At 38.6% G+C, this 25,431-nt stretch overlaps 1 protein-coding gene across 1 annotated transcript in view; it reads left to right on the plus strand.

Moving 5' to 3' along the window:
- brinp1 (bone morphogenetic protein/retinoic acid inducible neural-specific 1) overlaps nucleotides 1-25,431 on the plus strand; it is a 110,361-nt gene that overhangs the window by 42,952 nt on the left and 41,978 nt on the right. The window contains exons 3-4 of the mRNA XM_071466269.1: nucleotides 6,932-7,122; nucleotides 16,925-17,094. Coding sequence (XP_071322370.1) covers nucleotides 6,932-7,122; nucleotides 16,925-17,094 — 361 coding nt within the window. The remainder of the gene's footprint in view (nucleotides 1-6,931; nucleotides 7,123-16,924; nucleotides 17,095-25,431) is intronic.

The following is a 25,431-nucleotide window of genomic DNA, read 5'->3' on the forward strand; positions in this document are numbered from 1 at the left end:
TCTTCTCTACTATTTTCTCTACAGCTGGTGCATCCTTTAAATCTTTCTTGTAAAATGCTGAGTGTCACACTGTTGCCCTTTATGACAGCATCTAGTCTGCTTCAAATAAAGTCAGGGTGTTTTGATAAGACTAACATGTTTACAGCCAGACGTAACATTTTTATTTGGCTTGTTTCATCATAAATGCTGGTTGTTTGCTTCAACTGAAGAGAAAATGGCACGGGCTTTTTTGTCAGCTATTCATGTTTTTTTTTTTTTTGTTTGTTTTGTTTTGTTTTTTTGGCAAAGGTCAAGCTGTAAGTGAACAACATATCCTTCTGAATATGTACTCTATTTGACTGTGAAGACTTTGATACAGTATGGGAGAAGGACAAGAGGTAAACAAGAAGCCACGAATGACAAGTTCGACCAAGAACATGTTGTCTCTGCATCCTGCCGAGCCAGATTCCCGCACACTTAATTAGAAACGAAACTGTGCCTCTCTTCGCTCTGTGCCGCCGAGCTTCCATGTTGAATATCTGTCATGCTCTCTCAAGATTTTTTCTAATCTGGGCCCCAGCGTCAGGATCAACAAAGTGCCTGTGGTGACACACTTTATGATGGTCGTTTCCTGCCCCTGTCAGTGCTTTAGGGAATATTCACTGGATGTCGATACAGCCCAGCTCTAATTGAAGCAGACAACATGCTGCCTGGAAGATGTTGTGACATGTGATAGCCACATTTTCCATCCATTATGTTTACAGAGAGTATGATATTCATAACACCTGAAGTAAAGTAAATACTGTCTGAACAATTATACAGTAATTCAAAATTTAATATAATACTTGAAATATAAAAGTGTATCAAAATGATCATATTTATAATGCCTTCAAACTATTATAAGACATCATTGTCATTGCAAAGATTTGTAGTGATGTAGTAATGAAAGCTTGTGCTCTGAAATCACGTACACTTTAATCTATTATACATTTGGGCTTCCTAGAAAGAGTTATCCAACATTTCGTACTGGCAGGAATTAGATAACTGAGTGATGACAAAGTATATAAATGTACTCCTTTAAACATAGAGTAATACTGCTGCAGACTGTGTCCAGCGGGAAAACAGTTACCAAGTAATGAAACAAGCTAAGATTTAAGATTTCAGTCCTGCTCGAGTAGACGACACCAGTGGTCACGACTAATACTAAATACCTCCCATTTCTGGTGGCGGCACATGCTCCTTTAGAAGCTGCTGTGTCAAAAATAAAACAGAAACGCAAATGTGCCACTACAGTTGGTGTTGCTGTTCACAGTGCAGCCAGACAAACCGGCTGCAAACTGATTCCCCGCTGCGCATAGCCTAAGTAGTTTCCCTCGCAGCAGCAGCAGGGCAAAGTAATGGAGTTGGTTACCTTAGTGAGCAGCTGGGGGTGAGCAGCCTGTCGCCTGCAACTCTTCATCCGACAGTTCACCGAGGCTCTTTTATCTTGTTCCATTACTCTCTGCTATATTTAAAAGTGACATGCCGACCAAAAGAATACAGAAAATAACAGTTTTTTGTTTCAGCAGACACATTGTTGATAAACCTTCACTGTCAGCGCTAACCTGAATGACGAATACATTGCATTTTCCTCAGACTGTTTCACAATGAAAGCCCCACAGTATTTCCGAGTGAACGCTTTTAATGTGAACCAGCATCAGGAGGGGAAGTCGAGTTCGCATTAGTTACAGAGTTTGGAGGGTGAACAGTAAACGGTGAAGCTCATATGAACGAGGTAAAATTACAAACAGTTTATTACATATTGTGTGTAGGTAGGCAGTTTGAATCAAATTGACCCTGCAACTAACAAACTACGAGAGTAGAATTACTGAATGTATATCCACTAAATGTCTATTGCAGAAAAAAATGTCAACCAAACAGTATCAGAAAACTTACAACTTTAATGTTTAGCAGCAAAATTTTAATCTCCTGGTCAAGAGCATGATCGTTTGTTTGAAATTGCAGATATTTTAGTTCTAAGCAATTCAAGTATGATCATTACTGAAGTCAGAGTAATTCATCATGTTTATTTCTTCCAGCAGAATGATGCAGTTGAATTGGCATAATTTACAGTTGATGCATTGATGCAGTGAATGAAGCGTTACACCCCTTGTAAGCATCAATTAATCCAAAATAATAAAATTGGGACACTGGCAGAAATGTGTTAATACATTCCATTAAATTTTTAATTTGTTTTCTTTCTGTCATCTCAGTTATATGTTTGCATCCAGTTGATCCTCAAAAGATGACTTTCAAGTATGTTCATGAGCATTCTCAGACATTACAAGACGTGATATATAGTTCACATCAATATGTCATGCAGAAAAATCCAAAGCAAATCAAAGCTTCTTTTACTGGCTTTATTGCTCAGGTGTTTACTTTGACAGACTTGCCTTGAGTTTCCTCTGCTTGCCTTGAGGTACTCTCTCTTTGCAGAGTTTAATATTTATCTTGCATTTGCTCTGTAATAAGTGAGTCTGGTATAGACTGATGGCTCCAGGTGGAGAAAGGTACATTTCATTAAAATCAATGTGCTCCAAACATTACTTTTCTTCAGGCGTTTTCTTGATTAAGGTCTAAAATAGAAGCGGACATGATAAGGAGACCAGTACATTTATTAGAGCAAATGCTCTCTGGTGAAAAACATTCTCATTCTGATCCCTATGAGATGAGGGAGTTGGCTGTATGATTACAATAATGTATTTCCTAGCAACCGCTGTCTGTGTTTACTCAACTCAACTGTGCTGAGACAAACATTGGAAGGGAATCAGATAAAATGGTGGTCTCAATGAGGGCACTGAGGGATTAACCGACTTTAGCTGATTCTTCAAAGAAAAAAAAAAAAATCCTCCATCATCAAGCAAACTCTTTGTTCGAAATGCCAAAATGTTGGTTGTTAGAGAACATGAATGTGTGGGATCAAGAAGTACACATTATCCGTGCATAAGGACCCACCATGCAGCGGTATCGAGGCTTCACCATTAAATGCTTCAGTAAAAATGTAAGGTTGTCAGTGTCATTTGCAGTAAGTATATAAAAATGAAAGTATTTATTTATGGCTCTCCACATCCATATCGTGCATCCTGTATTTTCTGTGGGTCAGAGACACTTCCACACAAGCAAATGTAACATACCCACCCTCCCACACAAGTTACTTGAACACCATAAAGCAATAATCACCTATGTTCCCATTTTCCTCCTATGCAGCTGCAATGCCATTTATCTCCTCTTAACTTCCTTTGATAGGTCATTAAACCGGTCTTGGAGCTGTGAAGTAAAGCACTGAATCATGTCACAGGTTCCATCTGCTGGCATGCCTAATCTGGGGCAGAAGGGTCCAAGCACATATGGCTGCCACAAAGTTTTATATAATAATTGGCAGTGACAGAACCATGAGGAGGATTCAATGAAAATGAATTGATATCTAAGAGAGCCAGATAGCAGCAGAGGAGGGTACAGCGAGAGTCGGGGCAAATAATAAGAAGAGAGAAATTCTGTTGCTGAAATCTAAAAGTCTCTCGCAATTCTCTGGGCTTGAGTGTTTGCTCCAGATTGCAGAACTGCAATGTGTACCTCTTACAAAGCTAAGCCATGGAACAGGAGTGGAAGCTGAATCAGCATGTACTAGTATGAGATGTGAGCCCTGTCCCGCCAGATGAGAACTTGTGTCTCTGCAACGTTGAGGAATTGCAAAGTTGTCAAAAAAAAAAAAGAAAAAAAAAAAAGACTTCTGCAAATCTGCCACAAAAGCGTTTATCAAATATCTGGTTGGAAAAACAATACACTGTGATTAGAAAGTAAAAGAGCAATTATAAGCATTCATTCACTCATTCCAATACTTTGTTGTTCACTCCTTCCTGCTCTCTGGCAGCTCTAAATATGTAAACTTCCCTCTCCTTTTAGGGAGCTCTGAAGACATTACCTTTGAAATGCTGGCTACATTGTGAAGTTGTGTGATTACGTAACAGTCCACTGGCAGAAAGGAATGAAACTTTAAATGCTACTGTAGAGTGCTGAATAGAGCATTAAAAAGTGCTGCCGTCAAGCTGTGCTCAGGCAGACTGACACATCGCTGACTGCGTGTCAGGAAATACAAACTAAGTAACCAATCAATTTGAGGGGACCCACCTATTCATGGCTGAATCATTATGAGGAGCTCTTGAGGGTTGGGAGCAGAAATACTTGGAGGAAAGCTTTGGATGAAGCAGTTATAAAGCACTTTGCTGTGACTTTTATCCAAATTGCTTACTTTTTAGAATTAAAAAAAAAAAAAAAAAAAAAAAACTTTTATAGAGTGATAATAGTGCCGGTGAGTCTATCATAGTGTCTTTAAGAAACATCTATAATCATTGTGTGCATGTTATGTGCCTGAACTGACAACGATGCCTCTCTTACTGTCTCCAGCAATGGAAAGCAACACCAATGTTAACTCCTGTTTCTGTCACTTCTTTTCTTCCACTGAAGTTAGCATGCTAACCAGCTACCTCTGGCCCCTTCCAGCCACTTTCCTATTGACTCACTGGAGCCTCCTGTCTGCCCTGAAGACATAGCGCTCCTCAGAGGGTGTTATTATAGCCTGATAGCTGAAGTTCTTATCAAGCGACAATCACCACCACTCACTCCCAGCAAGAAACCACATTTGATGACAGAGAAAACTTACAAATAGCCCCTTCAAATTGTGTCATAATTACCATATGAATTCTTGAGTTATGGTTAAAAATGGTGTTTCATGAGGTCAATAACCTTTGACTTTTGACCACAAAATTCCAATCAATTCATCCTTGAGTGCAAGCGAATGTTTGTGCTGGATGTAGTTGTCAGTTGTAGACAAACTGACAACCCGAAAACACAAGGCCTTCGATCACAGCAATCGCTGGTGCAGAGCCATAAAATACCATATAGTAGAAGCTCTTTGTCAACTGATTCAGGGAGTTAATCTTATTAACTTGAGGCTACATAATTGCTTTCTTTATGTGTATTCTGTAATTATTGCCCTGAATCATCAGGTTTTTTTTTTTTTACAAGTAATTATTGTCAGAACTTTGGAGTGGCTAGCAGGATATCTTGTTGACAAAGCTCTGAAACTCTCTCTTGAAACTCTGCCTGAAAAATGCTCTGACTTCTATTTTTAGGATGAACATGAGAGCAGGAAAAATCCCTTTTGTTGTATTATTGTGGTTCTATTTTTCATGAAGTTAAGTGGACAGCAAGCAAACCTCCACTTGATTTCTTCAAGAATGATTTAAATACATGTTTTAGTGGGATTAAAATTCAATATCCATAAAGCTCAACAAACAAGTCAAAGCTTCCAAACTGGTTTGGATTGTGGACTGTGTGAGAGTATGTGCAATATATATTCATCTGCATCTGTGTAATGGGCAGTCCTTATGTTGAATCTATCCGCCCTTATTGAAGAGGCCTCAGATTTCAATTAGAGCAAGCTTTTAGGATGAAGTTAGTGAGACGATGAAACCTTTTGTTGGTGCTTGATCTGATGGAGTGTCTGTTGCACTTTAAGTAACACACTTACACTAATTGGATTCATCGTTCATATACTAAAGTCTGTATTAAATGTATCTAAATCCAAAATAAATCAAATTCTGAGGAAATGCTTTTAAAACTATCAGGAAATTACATTTCCCCCTGTCAGCAGACTAAAATAAGTCATTTCAGAAGTGTGGGGAGTGTGCACATGTTTATTCTTTTGCCATCTGAATGTGTGCAACTTAATATACGTATACTCACACCTCTTAGTTCAAAGTGAGAGTCAGACATCCATGCACATACATATATGTTAGATGGAGGTGTTTGAAGTGTTAAGAATCTGCACAGTCCGTATGGAAATAGAAAGATGTCTGCATTTGACAGAAAGAATAGTTGATGATGAACATCGCAGCTTCTGATTAAATTAGCATTGAAATGATGCCTCCTTCAGCGAACCAATACATCAGAAACTCTCCCAGCACAACCAAATATACTGAATTACATGTACGAACTGCTTGTTTTATAACAATAACACAATCGAAATTTGAATGCAACTCTCCATCCTGACAATATCACCAGTTTTCTATCACAAAAGAAAACTACTTCCATGAATGCCTAATCACCGACTATCAGTTTTCTGGATATGCTAGGCATTAGCCTCTGACTCAGTAACAGTGTCTTCTTCTTGCATTTCACACAGCTTCTGAAAACCTGGTGTTTTCAGGGACAGGGTTATTTGGATGCCTGTAATGTCTGTTTGTGGAAATGGTTTCTTGATGTGTGTCTCAGTGGGTGCAGAAGCAAACATCATGAACATCCACACAAATATCTCGTAGGGTCTTTTTAACATCTACGCTGTGAAGTACATCTTTAACTGCAGTCAAAAACAACTCGGGTAGAATGAGGCACATTTGAGGAAGCTGCAATATTGCTAAATAATTTTTGTATTTTCTTCCTCGAGATCCAAGTTGGAGCCCCATACAGAGAAAATTATCTTACAGACATCACAAGATACTGGTCAAATTACAGTGGTTTTGAATGAACACAGCATAAACAGACACAACAGAAAATAAAGCTTTCTTATCACTAGACTCATTAAAGATGTTTGCTTTTGTTTTTTCTCTCATAGAAGTAACTTTAGTGTGAATTTTCACACCTGCTTCCTAAATAGTGAAGAATATTCCAGTATTTTTTTTTTTTTGTCATCATCTGACAGCTTAGGCCACAGTGCATCCACCAGATGTGTATTGTTTTCCCACAAATGCATTTGGTGAGATAGAGTCTGGCTAATTAATGTGTTAGTGCACTGGAATTAATGTTGTTTTACTATCATTGTTGATAATGTAGTTCCATATACTGGAAGAACAGCAATTGTGGTGTAAGCAGCTGTTGTTTTTATTTATTTATTTATTTTTCCTGTGATTGTCAGGGAATTTGCACGTTGGAAGGTGAGGAACACAGCGATCGAGAGAAGGGACCTGATCCGGAATCCCGTGCCACTCATGCCTGAGTTCCAGCGCAGCGTTCGCTTGCTGGGCCGCAGACCCACTACTCAGCAGTTCATTGACACCATCATTAAGAAATATGGAACTCACATTCTCATCTCAGCCACCCTGGGAGGTAAGAGAAGTTCAGTGGTTTGCTCATTTGCTCATTCCCATGCTTGATTAACACCTTTTACACACTGTTTTAAATGCTTTTTACACATGATTTGTGGTTTACTTACATGCTTCATGTCAATTAAATTAGTTTATGGGCGAGGCTGCAAAGAATCCTTTAAGAAAATAAAATTCTTAGGCTGCAAATGGGACTTATATCTTAAGCTATTAATTCTTGATATGAATGTTTAATTTTACATGTATTAAACATAATTAATTTTAAAAGCTGGTTTGTTTATCATTGAATTGATATTATCAATCCTTGATAATACATGCAACAGACTATAACAAATGACAGATCCCTTTCAGCAAGTTAATGAATGAATATTTCTCTGTTCATTTGTATAAATAAATATCACAATTCAATGACCCCATATGATTATGCCGTGAAACTGCAACAGCATGGTGTCCTGGATTATCCATCTGCCTGTTTGCAACAATGTCAGGACAGCTCAGTGAAACAGTTTGGGGCCGAGTTGTTCTCCAAGGTGATGAAAAACTCTCCCACAGCAAAACTGCAGCCACATCACAAGAGGGCAGGACAAAGCAGACCGGAGGAAATCTCTCAAATGACTTTCTGCCAAAGCAAGGATTTGGGTGATCTTAAAGTAACCACAGTGAAAGACCAGCAGACTTACTGAACCATTTTATAAGACATCTTTGAGACAGAGCAGCATCTGCATCCATAAAGCCAAATGGAAGCATGAGTAGCAGTTTCCAAACCATTACTTCGACGACAAGTCTAAACATTTAGCATTTGGTGAAACAACAAAAGTTGAGAGTGTATGACAACTTAAGAGCATGTAAGACCTATGTTTAGATATGTCTTGGCGTGTGGATTTGTCAGCCTTCTGTGGTGGGTGGCCTGCACAGGATCAGCTCCACACCAGCTAAAGAGAAGCACCACTCTATTCTGCAGAGGTTTTCAATCTCGTCTGGCTTAAGTGGATTTTCCAGCAGGACAGCAAACTGGAGCTTGCATCAAAGCTATGACAGGGCGATCTGATATCCTCAGTCACCACACCTCATCCTCATCGCTGAACACGTGTGGGGACATTTGAAAAGTGAAAATACACAGCATACTGAAACATCATAATGTGAATTCTCACATTCTGCAAAAATGCAGAAGCAAGCTGTTGCTGGCAGCTGTTCAGACTTTCAATGAATAGTTTTCTTGTATCTAAAACAATACATATACTATACCTAATGCGTGTGGGATGGTGTGAAAAAAACATTATATTTGAGTGAAAACAACCAAACATGAAGTTAAATTAAAGAAAAGTTCACTAACTGGTGAAAAAAAGTGGGTAAACACACCTAAAGTGTGTCAAAACCAGATCCAGACATGGAGTGTCCAGGTCACATGGTGACTCACCCAACTGATCTACATACTGCATAAACATCTCATGATGAGGTTGACTGACTTTGTCTACATTGTGGGAAGGTATTTCAGCTCTTTGGCACAATAGCTCACAAAAAAAAAGAAATAGTAAATCCTCACAGCCGTGTTTAAATCAACTTTTATACATACACAATATTTGTTTTTCCTACAATAGATAGATCGACCAGATGTGCTAAAAACATGTCAATCCTATGAAACTTCATCAAGAAGAAAGTCATCTTTTCAACACAGCTCCATGACTACACGAGAATATAACAACACAGCTCCAATTTCATTCAGACCATTACAGTCACACACTTGTGGTAATTAAACCTGAAGATAACCTATGGCCCCTTCAGGTAAATGGAGGAGGATGATTATCATATGTGTTACTCTGGTTTACAAGCGCTGTCTAATTAAGAACAATATAGGAAACAATTAGCACCTTTCAGATAGCCTATAATAGAGAACAAGCACTTTCAGAAACCAGCAGGGACAGAAATGTGTCTTGATAAAACATTGTTGGTATTTTATAAAACTTTTTTTCAAGTCTGTTATTTTGGCAAATAATAATAATAATAATAATAATAATAATAATAATAATAATAATAATAATAACAACAACAACAACAACAACAACAACAACAACAACAACTACTACCCCAAAAAAAATTTCACATATTTTTTTATTTTTAAAGTCACATTAAATTTCCAGTTATAAAACTCGCTATGGAAAGAGGGATACATTTATGTAATGGATGGTTGCTGTATTTTGGATGTGCTTCCCAAAATAAAAAGTTAAGCACCCCTGCTGTCCAAGTCTAAATATAAATGGCTTCTCCCTCAAATCTCTTATCTTATCTCGAGCTCAGAGGGATGCAATGGAGGCAGCTAACTGTGATTACTTTGCCAATTGCATTTTAAAGATATAATTAGTAAGATAATCCACTCTTTTCCTCAAACCCTGTATTATATAATTGTATGCATGAAACGTTGCCAAGTAGTCGCTCCACTTGTTCTAAAATGAGGTTTGTAGCTTGGTAATCTCACAATCAAATGCCTTTGAGAAATATTCATGATACTTTTCATGTCATGTTTTTCCCCTCATTCATATAACACTGTACGGGATCTTAACACACGTTAAGCTGGTTTAATTGGGGTATATTTGTTTCAATTTTTAAAACATTTATTAAACCTATAATTCTGTGGCGATTCTTTGTATTTAGAAAAGAGGTGGAACAGAGCCAGTCTGTATTGTCCAGTCCTTTTGTTTGGTAATTGCAGAACAAATTAAAACAATTTCTTTGTGCCGGTACTGATACTTGAATTAGGACCATTGATGCTTAAGCAGTTACCAGAGAAAAAGAAAGGAATCTTCTTTCATTAAGAATCTTGCAGTCCACTTAATGTCAAACACTAGGCTATAATAGTGTTGCTAAACAGTGGAAAGGAATATCAGATATGAAGGGTTAGAGTTGCCGTATCATGTATACCACTTGGAGGGTGATTCATGCAGTGGCACTTATTTTGGAAACTGGAAATACAATATTTGGCTGAAACATTATATGAAGGTAAAATATAATTAAATGTGTCTAAGTTAGGAGGAAAGCCACTGCCACGGATGCACCAGGTGGCTAAAATTGGAGAAGAGTCACGGAAATAATCAGTATCATTTTCAACCGCAGCATCCTTTCCAACCTCATTGTATTTCATCGCCATATATATTTTTTCTTTTCTCTTTGCATGTCTCGCCTTTCATTCATTTTTTTTGTAACCTCGGGCTGCTTCTCTCTACCTGCGAGTTATCATCATATTATCGTTTAACCTCGAGGCCATTTTTGTTCACGTTATGGGTCAGTACACTCTTATCTCAATCCTTGGATTGCCCATTAAAGACCACAGTTATATGAACCAATAAATGTGCACAGCAGACTAGTGATGAAGTAAGAAAAAGAAGCCAATTCTCTCTTTAGCCACCTACTCCTTGTGATCTCAAGAGTCATTATACACTTGAGAGGGAAGGAGAGAACTCTTCTTCTCCCAGGCAACGTAAAGTTGAGTGGTTAGGCGTAAAGAGCCCCATTAGAGGTTCCCTCCTCTGAACTCAATAGAAATGGTTACAGTTCTTAACCAGTGTTATATAACTAGCACATGTACTTCTTTTACTGTTATTAGCCTACTGGTTGTGTAACGCTAGCAAAGGGATGTTATAGGGATGATGAATTTATGTCAAGCGCCATGTCACTACCTCACTGAGTGAAACATTACGGACTGAGTTTATAATTTATAATATAATTTTTTTTTTTTCAATTCTTTGCCCACACAATTAAAGGTATTCTGTAGAGTTTTGACCACTAGTATTGCTATGGAATGATACTTGCAAGTGAGTCCCTGTTTTGTTTACACTGTGCATTTGCACAAGGATGCACAATTAAGTGTGCAATATCACATGGGTGGCATGAAGTACCAGGGATGTGGTTTCACAATACTCCACTTAACTGACATTTGGTGGCAGTAACATGCAAAGAGGCGAGTCAGTGCAGCCAAAGACAGAGAAGAAGAATACAGTAAACTATGCACAGCCTTACAAATGTTTTTTTGTGGAACATCATGGCTTTTAGGCCTTAAGGATACACATAATGTGTTTTGAAGTTTCACAAGGCACATTTAAGGTAAGGTTAACTTGAGGTCGTTAAGAGCACGGTTGTGGTTCAGGGTTGTGGCAAAATGACCTCTAAAGAAACAAAGGTGGTCTCCTGTGTTGACATCACACATTTTTTTTTTTTTTTTTTATGTCCAGTCATTCACCCTGACCTCTTCTTGAAGAGTATGTGGGACAGTGAAGCTTCACACCAACTCTGCCCTTGCCACAACAGCTGACCAATGATTTTGACTGATTATGCAACCCTGCCCCTTATCCCATTTTTAAAACTAAAGCTCTATGTATAGGACAGGATTACTATTTGAAGCTACAAAAACAGCGTGACCCTTTTTTTTTCCTTTTGATTTTATTCATTTGTTTGTATGTAAATGTTCTTTGGCTTCTATTCATGGCAAAAACAACGCTGCCTGTGGTGTCTGGAAGCACTAGGCACCAACACACAGGGTATTGTCACAAACAGTTTTTGTTCTCTAAGCACTTTGTTTATCTCTGGATTTAGGGAGACAGTCTTCACTGAATATTATGGTTTATATATCATGTCTTGTTTTTTGTTTTTTTTAAGCCCGTGGTGAGGTACTGGCCCAGGGTGTAATGAGATAATGATGCACTAATTGTGCTGTGGTTGTTACATTGTAAGAGTTTAATCAGATTTTTAAGGATGTTTAAGGAGCTGGTCATGATCATGTCAGATTAATTTATAAATAACATAAAAATAATTGTAATAATAATAATAATAATAATAATAATAATAATAATAATAATAATAATAATAATAATAATAATGACATGAGTCATAACCTTAATTGTCTTTGGAGATTGGACCTGTAGTTATTGTTAGTAAATGTGTAGAAATACGGTACTATAGTAATGACAGGGTATGCTCCATTCTAACAGCCATTCAAGAGACGAAGACTGTCAGTTACTTTCTCTCAACACTACTGGCTGACACCATCTGCAGAAGACATTATGAAAAATAATTAGCAATTACCTCCTGCTTTTTTCTCCTATCTGAACATTTTAACTACCTCATACCACCCGGAGCTGATTTCTGGGACAGATGGATGTTTCAAAAATGAGGATTCAAGGGATGTGCATTTTGAAGTGCAACATATGACCGCATCTTGAGCGTGCACTGCACGTGGGAGACCTGAAGCTTTATATGAACAAATACATCTTAGATTTCCCAACAAAAGACACCACCACTGGGAGTCGATGCTCCAGAGTTTAACTGAGCTATCAAGCTGAAATGAAAAAAAAAAAAAAAAGCATCAGAACAGTTTGACATAGATGCTTAACATCTCTGATTTGCCTGCAGCCACTGAAAACAATACTGGAGATTTAAGTTAATTGACAAATCCAAATATTTCTAACTGCCCAAGGCTTAAGGAATGGCAACAGAGTCACTGTATGACCAAGGATGTATATAAATGCTAGAGGAAGGTTTTGCTCTTGAGAAAAAGAAAAAGTGTGAAGGACAGATTTACATTTTGCTAAAGCTGTGAGGGACATATTTGAGCACATCTGTCATTTCCACTCCCTTGTATGTTTGAAATCTCTTTTCTACTTTGAGTGAGGGCACTGCTTTCACAGAGAAATCTGCTGGTGTTTGTACAGAAAGGTCTAGACTAGAGCATTTGAGTTGAGAGAAGCAATTGCAGAAATTCAAGGGAGAGCAGGAGCACAAACCTACATGGCTAAAGACGGCAAAAAAAAAAAAAAAACACCTCAGTGTGAGACTACTGTGGCTACAAGTGACAAATGCAAGATATTGGTGAATGCTATACACAGTGTAACAATAACACAAGATGTTATTGTCATAGGCTGTATTCAGTTGAGGAAGACAGTATTTCATTTTACTTTATCATTTCTACTTCATTTTTAAGAGATAGGATTTGTCATTTTTTTCTCCTCTCAAAAGTTACATAGTGCATAGTAAGTTGGACCTGTTGAACAGGGAAAAAAAAAATCTAGCTTTTCTTTTTACATTGACAAGCTAAGGACTTCACATGTACTGTAGAAGGGACTAACTTAGCACCGCAGACTCATTTGCCCTCCTACTCTCTAGTGAATACACAACCTATGACTGGATCAGAAACCTTTTCACTTCAATAGTCTAATGGGTTCAGCACTGAGGAGAAAGATGTAGTTTATTAAAATGACTTGTGGTCATTGAAGCCTGAGGCTAGAGTTCATATGCAGAACTCTGGCTGTGCCCTGGGTTGTAGTGGAAGACTACACAGTCTGTCACCCTACTAGCTTTTGCCAGATCATGCTTGAAACTTTGTGTAGCAGTTGTTGTTCTGCTGCCATAAAAAGTACACGGCATAATTTGGAATTGAGACATCTCTTGCATAAACCATAAACAATCTATATTTGAATTGAAAATTGTCTCATTTCATTCCTTTGCTCATTTGAATGTATTGCATGTATGCAGTTATTATGCATTTCATTTTAGAAAGCTTATTCACTGGCTTTTGAGAAGCAATTATGTTAGCAACCAGTGGCCATATATTTCAGATGTTTATCACATTTTCACAATTAACATAAAGATACAAAGTCTGTATGTTCTATACAGACCCTAGATGGGTTTTTACCACTCTTCACATATTTTTAACTTTTGTCATATCTATAATACACATACATTTCTTGTTAATGCTGAACAATAGGCTATTATCATTGTAGGATGTGTTGCCCAAATTTCCCAAAAGAATCCAGCTTCAAAGTAGCTATTTGTAAGTTTTCGTATTGCTACTTAGCCAAAGTTAGCATTAACAGCTGTTTAATTACCACTTTTGGTAAGAGTCTCAGCCATGCTTGTATTTACAATACAAGAGGTTATAAATATACCTTCTGAGCAGCACTTACTCTTCAGGGCAGCCTGGACAGTACAGTGACTTCTTATCGGAAAGTGACCAGACAGTCTGACTGGGGCAAGGCTAGCTGGTTAGCATGCTAACTTCTGTAGAAGAAAATAAATAATATAATAAGGGTTTCTTTCCACCGCTAGAGAACGCTCTTAGTGGGTAACAGATTAAGTTTGATGCTGAACTCACAGCATTTCTTATAGATTGGTACGTAAACAGCTGACAGTTAATGTAGGCTAAAACAAGCCTACAAAACAGCAAAAACAAAACTTACAAATGCATAAAAGAATGAAGCAGAATAGGTTCCAATCAGCTTGACTGTATCTATTTGCATATTCTGTGAACTTTACCCTCACCGGAAACCTAATTTTAACCCCACAAATTATTTATATAATTTATATATATATATATATATATATATATATATATATATATACACACATACATACACACACACACACACACACACACACACACACACTGCATATTAAAGTGGATGCCCATGCACACACACTGCTTGTTTTTGCTTATTTTGAGGGGAAACTGCACAGTGATTTAAGTACCTAAACACATAAGCTCTGCATGAGCTGATTAACTCTGGCAGAGTGTCAGTGAGGTGCCCTGTAATAATGCACCACTTTGTATTACTTACAGAAAGGTGCACACAAATTAATTTTTTGAAGTCAGGGAGGTAATGATTTTGCCTGACCAGTAGCAACAGCCACAGAATATTTATCTCCAGAAGACCTCCATTATGCCACACTAAGTTGCAATTGGGATAAAAAAGGGCAGATCAAGGGCTTAATGTGGCACCATTATTCCTTTGCAGTAGTGTAAGTCAAGTGTGTGTAAGTAACTTTGCTAACCCCCGAGGGAGAGAGAGCATGGCAGCGTCAGAGAATGGGGCCTTGTCCCCTCAGTGCTTGTACTCTAACCAGGCATGAGACATTGGCCCTGACTGCTACCCACCCCTAGTCACGGTCACCACAAGTTAAGTGACCAATTCCAATGCATCGCTCAGGGCCACCTAACCATTCACAGCACTGGAAACCTGAACATATGTGACATGCTCTTGAACGAGTTCCAGGCATATGTTTTGCCATTTGAACAGTAATCTTTGAGGGAAAGGTTGCATGAGCTTGTGGAAGTGAATCTGTGTTTGCTTTTTATGCATCTGTTTCTGCTCGTAGGAATGAAAGATAGAGAAATATGATGGGTAGAGAGTGAGCAGCTCAAGTCTGTTATTGTCTGTCAACAAACAAACATATGCCATGAAAATCGGAGCGATTGTCTGGTGCTCTGTAAATATTTGGTCCTATTTCTGCTCCAAGCGTTCACATTCTTCCCCTCTTTCCAGACACTTACTAAAAGGTCAGGGTTTCAGTACAAAAAACGATCCTCCCTCCATTTCCTGTGGACATTCAAAACTTAACACACACCACAAAAACATATAAGATGAGGGTTCTGTTTGGGCTTTTCAGTTCTCATCTCTCAGATCTTAAGTCTGGGCATAGGACTCTATTTATGGAGAGAGATTAGGAACATGCTGATTTTTTTTGTGTGTGTGCATAATCAGTTTTATATTCACAGCAGTTGTGACCTTATTACAGTGGTGGTGATGTGATTTTAAATTCACATCACATTAGAGGTGGGAAATCTATCTCTACCTCAGCGAATCAGCATTTCTGGTTGACCCAAGACCACATTTGAACATCTCAGGAACAACACCACCAACAGCTACAACAATGGCTCATTAGGTGTGTTTGACTTAATTCTGTTAGATAGCTATGTCAGGAAAACACTGGCCAAATCAGTCTTTAGATCAGATGAGAATCTGTCAACATCTCTGTTCTCCTCATAGCGGAAAGCTTACGTGTGCAGACTGGTTGATTTATGACACCGCAACCTGACATGTGAAGTATTTTTCTGTGATTTAAAGTATGAAATGGGAAAGAAATAGAAGAAAAAGATGTAATTTAACACCTCTCCAGGCAGTGTCTGTATCACCAGACAGGGTCAGTAATTTAGCCATGCACATGAGTGATTTTAGTCAGTCATCCAGATGGGGAAAAGGAAAAAAATCAAAAATCCGAGGAACATGCCAAACAGTGCCACAGTACAAATAAAAAGGTACAATCCTCAAGTGGCTCCACGTGGCTATAACACCAGCTGCAGCAGCTCCTGTGCTCATCCCTATTTGCTAATTTTCTTGGCACTAATTAAATCTCTGCAATCAGTAATGCTATTTTCTATTTGTGTGTTTATATTCTATTTGTCTTTTCCCTACTCGGGGTAGGCGAGAAAAAAGATAGCGGATGTGATATACTGTCGGAAAGTGGTCTCAGACTTTTGGGCCCCATTGTATTTGTTCTCTACAGGATAAAATTCCTGTGGTATCGAGGTAAAAATTCTATATCACTAGACCTCTCATGGAAATAATGCCATCCCAATAGGGGTAAATCCGGGGACATTTCTGGGGATGGTGCCAGCTGGGGATAAAGCAGCAAATTTGGAGGCTGTTCCTGGAAAACTGGGGCATCTGGTTTCTCAAGCTAAAAAACTGCTTGCCTTGGTTTTCAGGCCTCTGACTTATCTCTTGTGTTAAGAGCTCCATTGGTGTCTGTGATAAGCCTGAATTGGACAACTTTCACAAATGAAGACATCAACAGTACACTCCCATTATTTATTCACTGTACCTTAACTAAAGATTATTTCGTCAACTGACACCTCAAATACTTTACTCGCTCTTTTTGCTTTCACACATAAAGCATGTTTTTTTCTTCTCCAAAATCTCTGACTCACTTAACACATGGAGTGTAATCCTAATCATATTTCCATTTCCTTGTGCTACCTGTAGGAGAGGAGGCACTGACTATGTACCTGGCCAAAAACAAGCTGGACAGGAAGCTTGCCAACGCCACTCAGAACGTGGAAGCCCTCCATCAGCTGGCCTCGTCATACTTCATTGACCGCGATGGCACAATGAGAAAGCTGCACGAGATCCAGATTTCCACCAATGCCATCAAGGTTGGTGCTGCATATTGAACATTCACAAACTAACTTTTTTTGTTTTTTTGTGCAATGAAACGTGGATGCACATAGCTTATCTGCCACCTTAATGATAAGGTAATAGGCAACTAAAACTACAAGAGAAGTTAAGGTTGGGGAAAGATATCATTCATATTACATCTTGCAAACAACGGTCTCACCTGAAGAATTTTGCTGTGCTATTTCCATCTTTGGTAATGACAAAAAACAGTTATTAGAAAGTGGTTGCCTGTCAGGAAAACATAAACATAGTGTACCCGTACAAACAATATGTTTTGACAAGCAGATAGACACCCTATTTTCGCTTTCTCCAGAGACAGATGGTCTATAATACAAAATAAATGAATGTGGTGAAAATAAACCAATGCAGAAAAGGATGGACTGTAAAATGTACATATATGCGTCTTTGTGATTTTAAACACATACTTCCTGTATCCAGATTCATTAAGGGTCAGGGTCATATGAGAATGGTTTTAAACATGGTTTCAAAGCATAACATTTTAGCAAAAGACTCATCTTTTTTATGCCGAAGACAGACTCCTCTTTCTGTTTGGGCCATCAGATTACAAAAAAAAAAAAAAAACCCTTCCTGCAGCTGCTTGCCAATTCTGGACATCCACATGCTCTTTCTAGGGACCCAGGGACACATAGGAGATAGGGCTAAAGCCATTGTAGAATGCAAATAACATCAAACAAAATCAAATAAGCTTTCGGTGAAATCCAAAATCCCTCCCTTGTGACTGTGTTTCGGTAATTAGTCCAAGCTGCTTCACTTCAGAAGTTGTAGAAGGAGGGCAGTATCATCTTAAGGTTAGGTTCTGTACTAAAACTCCCTTTCGTGTGTTGGCTTACTCAAATGAAGTCCTTAAGATACCTTTGTCGTGAAGAAAAAACAAAGTATTGAAATGAAGTTTGGCTACAACAACTCAGGCCCCACAATCTCTAAAAATGAAATCAGTCCCACACCAGTTTGGCAGAAATAAGCATTATCATTCCAAGTGTATACCTGTATAAAAAATAAATAATACTGTTGGGCCCAGGGGCCTTGGACAACATCCCTTGTCTGCTATGACCTTGCTAATATGCACCTAGTTTGCAAGGCAATACATGCACCACAACTAAAAAAATGAAGTTGGAGTTAACCGGAGTGTGCAGCACTGCTTCTGGGATGTTTTGTTGTGTGAGGACGTCAACTTGATTAACTTGTTTGCTGTTCAGCAGCAGGGACTGCTTGCCTCTATTATGCTCCCAGTTTAGTTGTAGGGACCCGGATCACCCCAAACAAGTGAGCATTGAGTACTGACTGTGAAATGCATGAGTGCGTTTCTAGTATTATTCCACCCAAATATTTTTTCAATTATAAATAAAAATTGGAAACATATCACAAGACACAGATACACAAAAATGATATATTAACAGCTGCATCGCAGGAGAAACAGCAACAAAAACATACACACAATGGAAATGATGCCTTTTCTCACAGAGTCTGAAAACCTCAGCCAACAAAGGGGCAGGTAGGATTGTGCCACCTGCCACAGTCAAATTTCACCAACACTGAGTGAGTTAGCGGGTGTTAATTTCAAGCACTGGTGATCATAATTATTTAGACTTCTCTGGTTTTCCATGGTTCTGCAATCACACAATTCTTGGCAGAAAGCAGATTGGAGATGTGAAAAGAGGCTGTGCCATGGAGAAATTGGAATGCCTCATGATCATATGGACTTCCACCCTGCAACAGTGCATCACCTCTTGCAGCAACAACTATCCAAAGTTCAATGCTAGATTTTGAGACTCCCAATGTGGGTTCCTATAGACCACAATATGTGAACCACTGTCTTATGTGATGAGTACAATTAATCAACAGGTGTCCATTGTTCTTAAAGTATAGATGATAGACATTTTAAATGTGGTCATGTGAGCTGAATAACATTTCAGCATGTGGTTAAAAATCTGTCTCATGTAACTTGACACACCTGATCTGGGGGCTGAAGGTTTATGCAACTGAAATGATGCAGGGTGAGTTTTCAACACTAAAAAACACTTTGTGAACATGGCAATAATGCCAATAAAGTCCTGTCTGAGAGAAATATTGATGGCTTATATCAGATTTTTCTTTCTGTAGCTACATCCAGGTTTAAAGCTTTTATTATTCACATTATTCCTACAGCCATCTGAGTGCAACAGAAATATGCATCCATGTTCAAATCAAAGTTCAGTTACAGAACTCTAATCCATCAGGGCTAGCTGATTTAAATCATTCACAGTCAGAGCCAGGCTGCTGTAAAATAACCCCACAAAAGTCTACACACATCAAAAAGCTTTTTTTGTTGGTTATTGTAGGTGTTCTCACCAAACTGCTCGTTTTTCCAGCGCAGATCCGTGGGAGTGTGGGTGTCCGGGAGGCATATTGGACACACACAGACTGCAGAGATCCATGAAAACTAAATCAAACTTATCTCACCACTGTTCATCACCAGACATCCTCAGGACTGCCCATTCCTGCCAATTTTCTTTCCATGTCTTAAGCTTAGGCTAATGGGGTGCAACAACTGCAAGCTTAATGCCCTTTTTGCCAAAAGTAGTGTTGAGAAAATGCATTTTTAATTGCAAAGGGCAGAGTGGTGTTTTTTATTTGAAACTAATTATTAATTAATGGACTTTCTTTTTTTTTTTTTTTTTTGATGGATTCACTGGCTTCTTGGTGATCAGTGGAAAGACCATAGGAAATCTTCCATACAGTTATTCCAGCCCAACCATAGCTGCTGCCAAGCACCTGTGCCTGTGCACTTGCACAAAAGCTTCCAATCCAGTGCTCCCATACACCCACCAATGCTCCACCTCTCTGTCTTCATTCAAGGAGCACCTTTCCAGCTTTTTGTTGTGGTGAGTGACAAGTGGATTAAGGTGCTCTGGCAGATGAGACACCAGGTAGCAGGAAGTCAACCATGACAAAATTAAGCAGACCTGACAGTGGCTGCTGAGTCAGTTTCTCAGGAAAGGAAGGCAGGAGGTGTTGCGAGGAGTGGAGTATCTATACAGCATTCATACACACACACACACACACACACACACACACACACACACACACACACACAGCTACTGCAAAGCTGAGTGAACTGCATATCTGCTGATCAAGACTGATGGACCTGTAGCATATGTCAAGAGGTGAGGCTCTGTCTGAGTTTGGAGTAAGGCTGCGAATGGATTGGCGATTGAGGGAGTTAGTGGGTGAGAAACGCCAGTATGCAAGATAGCTTGCCTTTCACCTATCAGATATTGCATCCTCTGAGATTTAGCAATGGGTTGTCTGAAACTCCCAACAGATGTGTCTTGCCCTTCTAACAGGATCATATAAAGTTTAATAGGGTTTATCCATCAAGTGAAACAAATGGGTCATAAAGTAAGTGGTGTACTGCAAACTTGTGTTTTTTTTGTTTGGTGTCACAGTGTGCCAGTAACGTATTTTGGACAGGGTAGCTTAAGAACACATAATCATGCTGGTACAGTACAAGTGCTGATACCTATTATGGTGCTTCACAATACACTGAAGCCACATGTTGGGACATATTGTGTTTTCTGTGTGTAATGACGCACAATTTTAGGCTTAATTACCAACTGGGCAAAACAATCCACTGCCCCAGGGGCCCTAACAGCCCCAGGTTCTGTGTGTGTAATTGCTCGGTGGTAATTTGATTAACAAAGTCAATGTTAAGCGCCTTAAAATGAAATAATTATTTAATCTCAAGGTCTTGTCTCACAGAAGAGTCCACTGTCAAAACTGAGCTCAATAGTTTTTTCAGCTTATATTGTGCTTACATGATACATATTGCCAGATAAATTCTGCTCCTGCTTTCTATACAATCATTTGCATTGCATAAACCTTGAGATGCATCCATGTATCCTGTAAGTAGCCATTTTGATATGCACAGAACTTTCTTGAAGCCTGGTATTAGTTGTGTTGACGATTTCAAGGCACAAAGAGGCATGCGCAATTAACATTTTACATAAATAGCACGTGCTTAAAATCATAGGCACTGTATTGATGCACATACTAATCACTATGTTGTCAGACAGCACCATCATGAGAATTTAAATACCATAAAATATTACGGAAATTAATGTTGAAAGAGCTGATACTAATAATGACTTATACTCTTTCACGGTGTGTGTAATTGTCAGATATTCTAAATCATCTAAGACAGAACTGCATTCTGTGTATCTCCCGACTATAGATAAAGGCAACATAAATTGCATTTCTCCAGTCACGTCTGCAGCAGACAGACAGTGATCAGAATGTGCAGAGGAAGCAAAGACCAGCAGAAGGCGTGGATCTATAAACACAGAGAACAAGGGCTTTGCTTCTCCAATATTGATTCAGTATGGCTGTGAGACCTGCTTTGGAGTGCAAACTTACAATCAGGATGAAAACCACGTGTCAATACGGCAGAAATGCTTTAGACATTTTCTGTCTGCAAGTAAGCAGGTTAAAAGTCAGGTCCACTTTGTTCCACTGAAATACTCTCTGAAGCAGCTTGTAACTTTGGCCACACGGATTCAACGTTTCACTCATCTATTCATGATTAGCTCATTCACCAGCCGCCAAATTGTTTTTACTCATTCACCCACTTCATTTCCAGCAGTTTGCATATACACACACAAATTAAACACTTTCAATATCTTTAAATTATTCTGATGTATTATCATATCAGTCGGTACTTGACAAATACACTAAAGGAGGCAGTGTACCGTGTTTATGGTACCTTGCCAATGTTCTGCGTTTCATTTCCCTGATCCTGCAAGGTTCAAAGAGAGAAGAGCCTTCTTTTGTTCAGTATTTCTATATGGTAAGAATGTAATAAGCAAATGTATGCAGATGGCCTTGTGCAAACCCAATGGTGCAATTAATAAAATTGCTGAGTATTTGGAATTGTTTTTCCCTTGACACTATATACAGTACATAGATATAGTCAATGTTCTCTTCCATCAAAGATAATGTAGATTTACAGCCATGAAAACAAACATCCATTCTGCAAATATCAGAGCAGAAGTTGTGTCATATTTTAAAAATACTATTATTACAAAATGACTGGTCTTATTTTTAAATACTAGACAAATGATAGATTTAACATAAATTAAGATTCATGCTTTCAGCGATATGTCTTAGTTCAAATTAGTAGTACAATAGTGAAACAGATTTATTTGAAAGCCTAAAACATATTGGATTAACAAAATGGTTACAAAATACATTTGAATTGAAAATACACCTGCTACCCAATGGCCTTTCGTAGCTGTCTGTTGTACTGTGTAAGAGTCATCTGAAATTGTCTACAACAAGATTAAACAGAGGAGACTTCAATATCAAGCAAACACATGTGGTCAGAAAACCTTGTTGATTAAACCATTGTTACCCGGGAAGCATCCATTAGCAAATAAAGCAATGTCGTTTTACAATGCTCCAATCTGAATTTTGAAGAGAAAAGAGGCTGTAATTTGGAGATGGCTGCATATTGTGCAGATGTCAGGGAAATGCTGGTGAATGCCCCCTCCATTCAACAAAATGTCCCAAATGGTTTGCCGCCAACTTTCATTTGGCTCTCCGCCTGATATCACAGAACTGTTTCCTATGCATAGCACTTATCCTAGGACCAAAATAAAGTAGTAACCAAAAGTGTTACCTCCCCTCATAGAAATGTAACACTTGCTGCTTATATAAATAGTAAGGCAAATCTGACCAATAGTCTTTCACCGGTCTAATGATAGTTTGTTGTTACCAAACAATCCATTTTACATCTAAATCAACTGCCAGATTCTTAAAAACAATATGATTTAAATTAAATCTGCAATTTAACTGAGATCTCATATTTTTTCATATTTTATTTTATAAATTTGTCTTAAAATTGTTTTTCCACCTGGCTTGCATTGTGTTATGTATCTTTGAAAACCAGTACATAATTGCTCTTCAAAAAAAAAAAAAGAAATAAAAGAAAAAAAGAAATGGAAAAACAAAGGATTTTTATGAAAATATAAATACATACGTATCTGCAGTATAGCAAAAAACAATTTTAGCTGTATGTAATTTTGCAAGCATTATTTGATTAACTGTGTCATTATCAAACTACTAATGAGGCAGCAGAACAGTACGTGAACATCAGGGCAGCCAGCAGGACATACAGCAATCAGTCTTTGATGACATCAGACATCTGTGCAGGCACGAATGCAAGCTTCTCATTATAAGTTGTCTTTCATCAGTGAGAAATACAAACAATTGTTTGATTGTTATTGGACTCCCACAGGTTGTGCATGCTGTGCAAGCAGCAATGGTTGGAATACTGAAAACACATTACTATTAAAGGTTACATGGTAAATTACTCCCTAAGGAGCACTGATTTTTATTGTTAAATAAAATTTTGTGGTTAATAAAATCAGTAATAACCAACAGTATCATGAGGTATGTTTTCAACAGCAATGAAAGTTTTCTGTGTGTGTGTGTGTGTGTGTGTGTGTGTGTGTGTGTGTGTGTGTGTGTGTGTGTGTGTGTGTGTGTGTGTGTGTGTGTGTGTCAGTGAGAGTGTGAGTGTGTGTGCGCTCTGTCCAGACTAGATCCAATTGCTTGCCAATAAATGTGAGGACTGATGGACTACGTGCATAGTGGCTGGCTGAATTTATTTAACCTTTCATCCTTGATACCCCTGCCCGTCTCTTTGAGCCTCTGCACTGCTTTAGAGGTCTTAGCTACTTGGGAACGTTAATCAAAACCAAGACATATCCCCACTGTGCTGCTGGCGCCCTCAGCAGAACCTTAGTCTCGTTATTTACCCCGAGATGCACCTATCCACACAGCTAAAAGAAATTCTTTTTGTTGCCACCCACTCGTGCACTGAAAACCACCTAAACCACAGCAGTGTGCAAGCAAAGAAAAGCAAAGAACAAATGTAGACATAACAAGAAAGTGGTAAATGACACAATCACCGTCGTTACAAAACAGGAAAATAACTTTTCTCTTGTCTGTCTTATCATTCCTTGTTTGAAATATGCACTCAGATACAGCTATGGCAGCACGCAAGCATACATGTATACACTCAGACAAACAAGCACATAGTAGACTGAACAATCTGGCCTGGGGTTACGATGTAATGAGATCGTACAGTATAGGAGGAGAGATTCTGACTGTAACATTTATCTCCATGAATGTATCGCTGCTCTTTTATTAAACAGAAAAAATATCACAGAAGCCATTTAGCATAGAGGTATTATCAATTTTTACTGGTTCATAAATCAAATCTCAGTCAGTCAGTCAGTCTTGTGCCAAAATCTGTATCCATTATCATCTTCATACTCTCCACTACCCCACTCACACACAGACACAACCACTAGGCCGCTCAGCTCAGATACGAATAATACTTCAATCTATCTTCATGTAGTAATTTGTATAAATCATTTAATAATAGGGACATAACCATATTTCTCCACTTATATTATTCATCAGCTGGGCTCTGAAACAAAAAATATATAGTCTAGAGAGGTCTCTTCCCACTGTGAACAATATCATACTGTACTGATAGAAATAAATGGCATGTGGTTGTTTGTTGTGGTGTGGCTGAACCTGATTGCTGCAAGCCAGGACTCCAGTGGGGAAGGAGGGTCATCTAGGGATGAAAATAAGATACCCAATGGAGTGTTTTAATGAAAAGAAAATGTCAATTTTATGAGTGAGTGTCTTCCTGTGGAAAAGTGTGATTATGCAGGAAGAATTGCGATTAGGAATTGGACTGTGTGCATACGTGCCCGCGCGCTATCGTGTAAATGTATACGAGTGTGCATGCAGCTGAGCGTCTGACTGTGGCGTGTCTACTGTATATTCATTCACGCATGAAGTGTGCAAGAATGCATTCCTACTGGGGGGTGGGGTGGGGGTGGGGACTGTGCTTACCGCATCCCTCACAAGGTCATCTATCCATACAGTGACTCTGGGCTGATTTACACCAGCGTTCAATATGCATATTTCCTGATGATGCTGCAGTGCTGTAGGTGGTGGTGAGGGTAGCAGCCACAGCCACTCTATCCTCTCTCATTTCACAGTCCAGTCATGCGAGCCTCATGTGAGGTAAAGGAAATTTAACATGTAAACAAAGTGACCCAGATTTTTGTCGTCTGCGGAAGCCGAGTTCGGAGCGGCATACACCTCATTTGCATTCGCCACAAGCAAGCATGACAGATTTTATATGCAGGGTTGCTTGAGTTGTGCACTTGAGGGTTCCACGGTTATAATTAGAAATGCCCCAAAGTTGATAATTCTCAGTATCATTTAAAACAAAT

This window comes from Trachinotus anak, unplaced genomic scaffold (genome assembly GCF_046630095.1).
Source record: "Trachinotus anak isolate AG129_WGS33_773 ecotype Australia unplaced genomic scaffold, CSIRO_AGI_Tana_v1 ptg000028l, whole genome shotgun sequence".
In the NCBI taxonomy this organism is placed as follows: domain Eukaryota; kingdom Metazoa; phylum Chordata; class Actinopteri; order Carangiformes; family Carangidae; genus Trachinotus; species Trachinotus anak.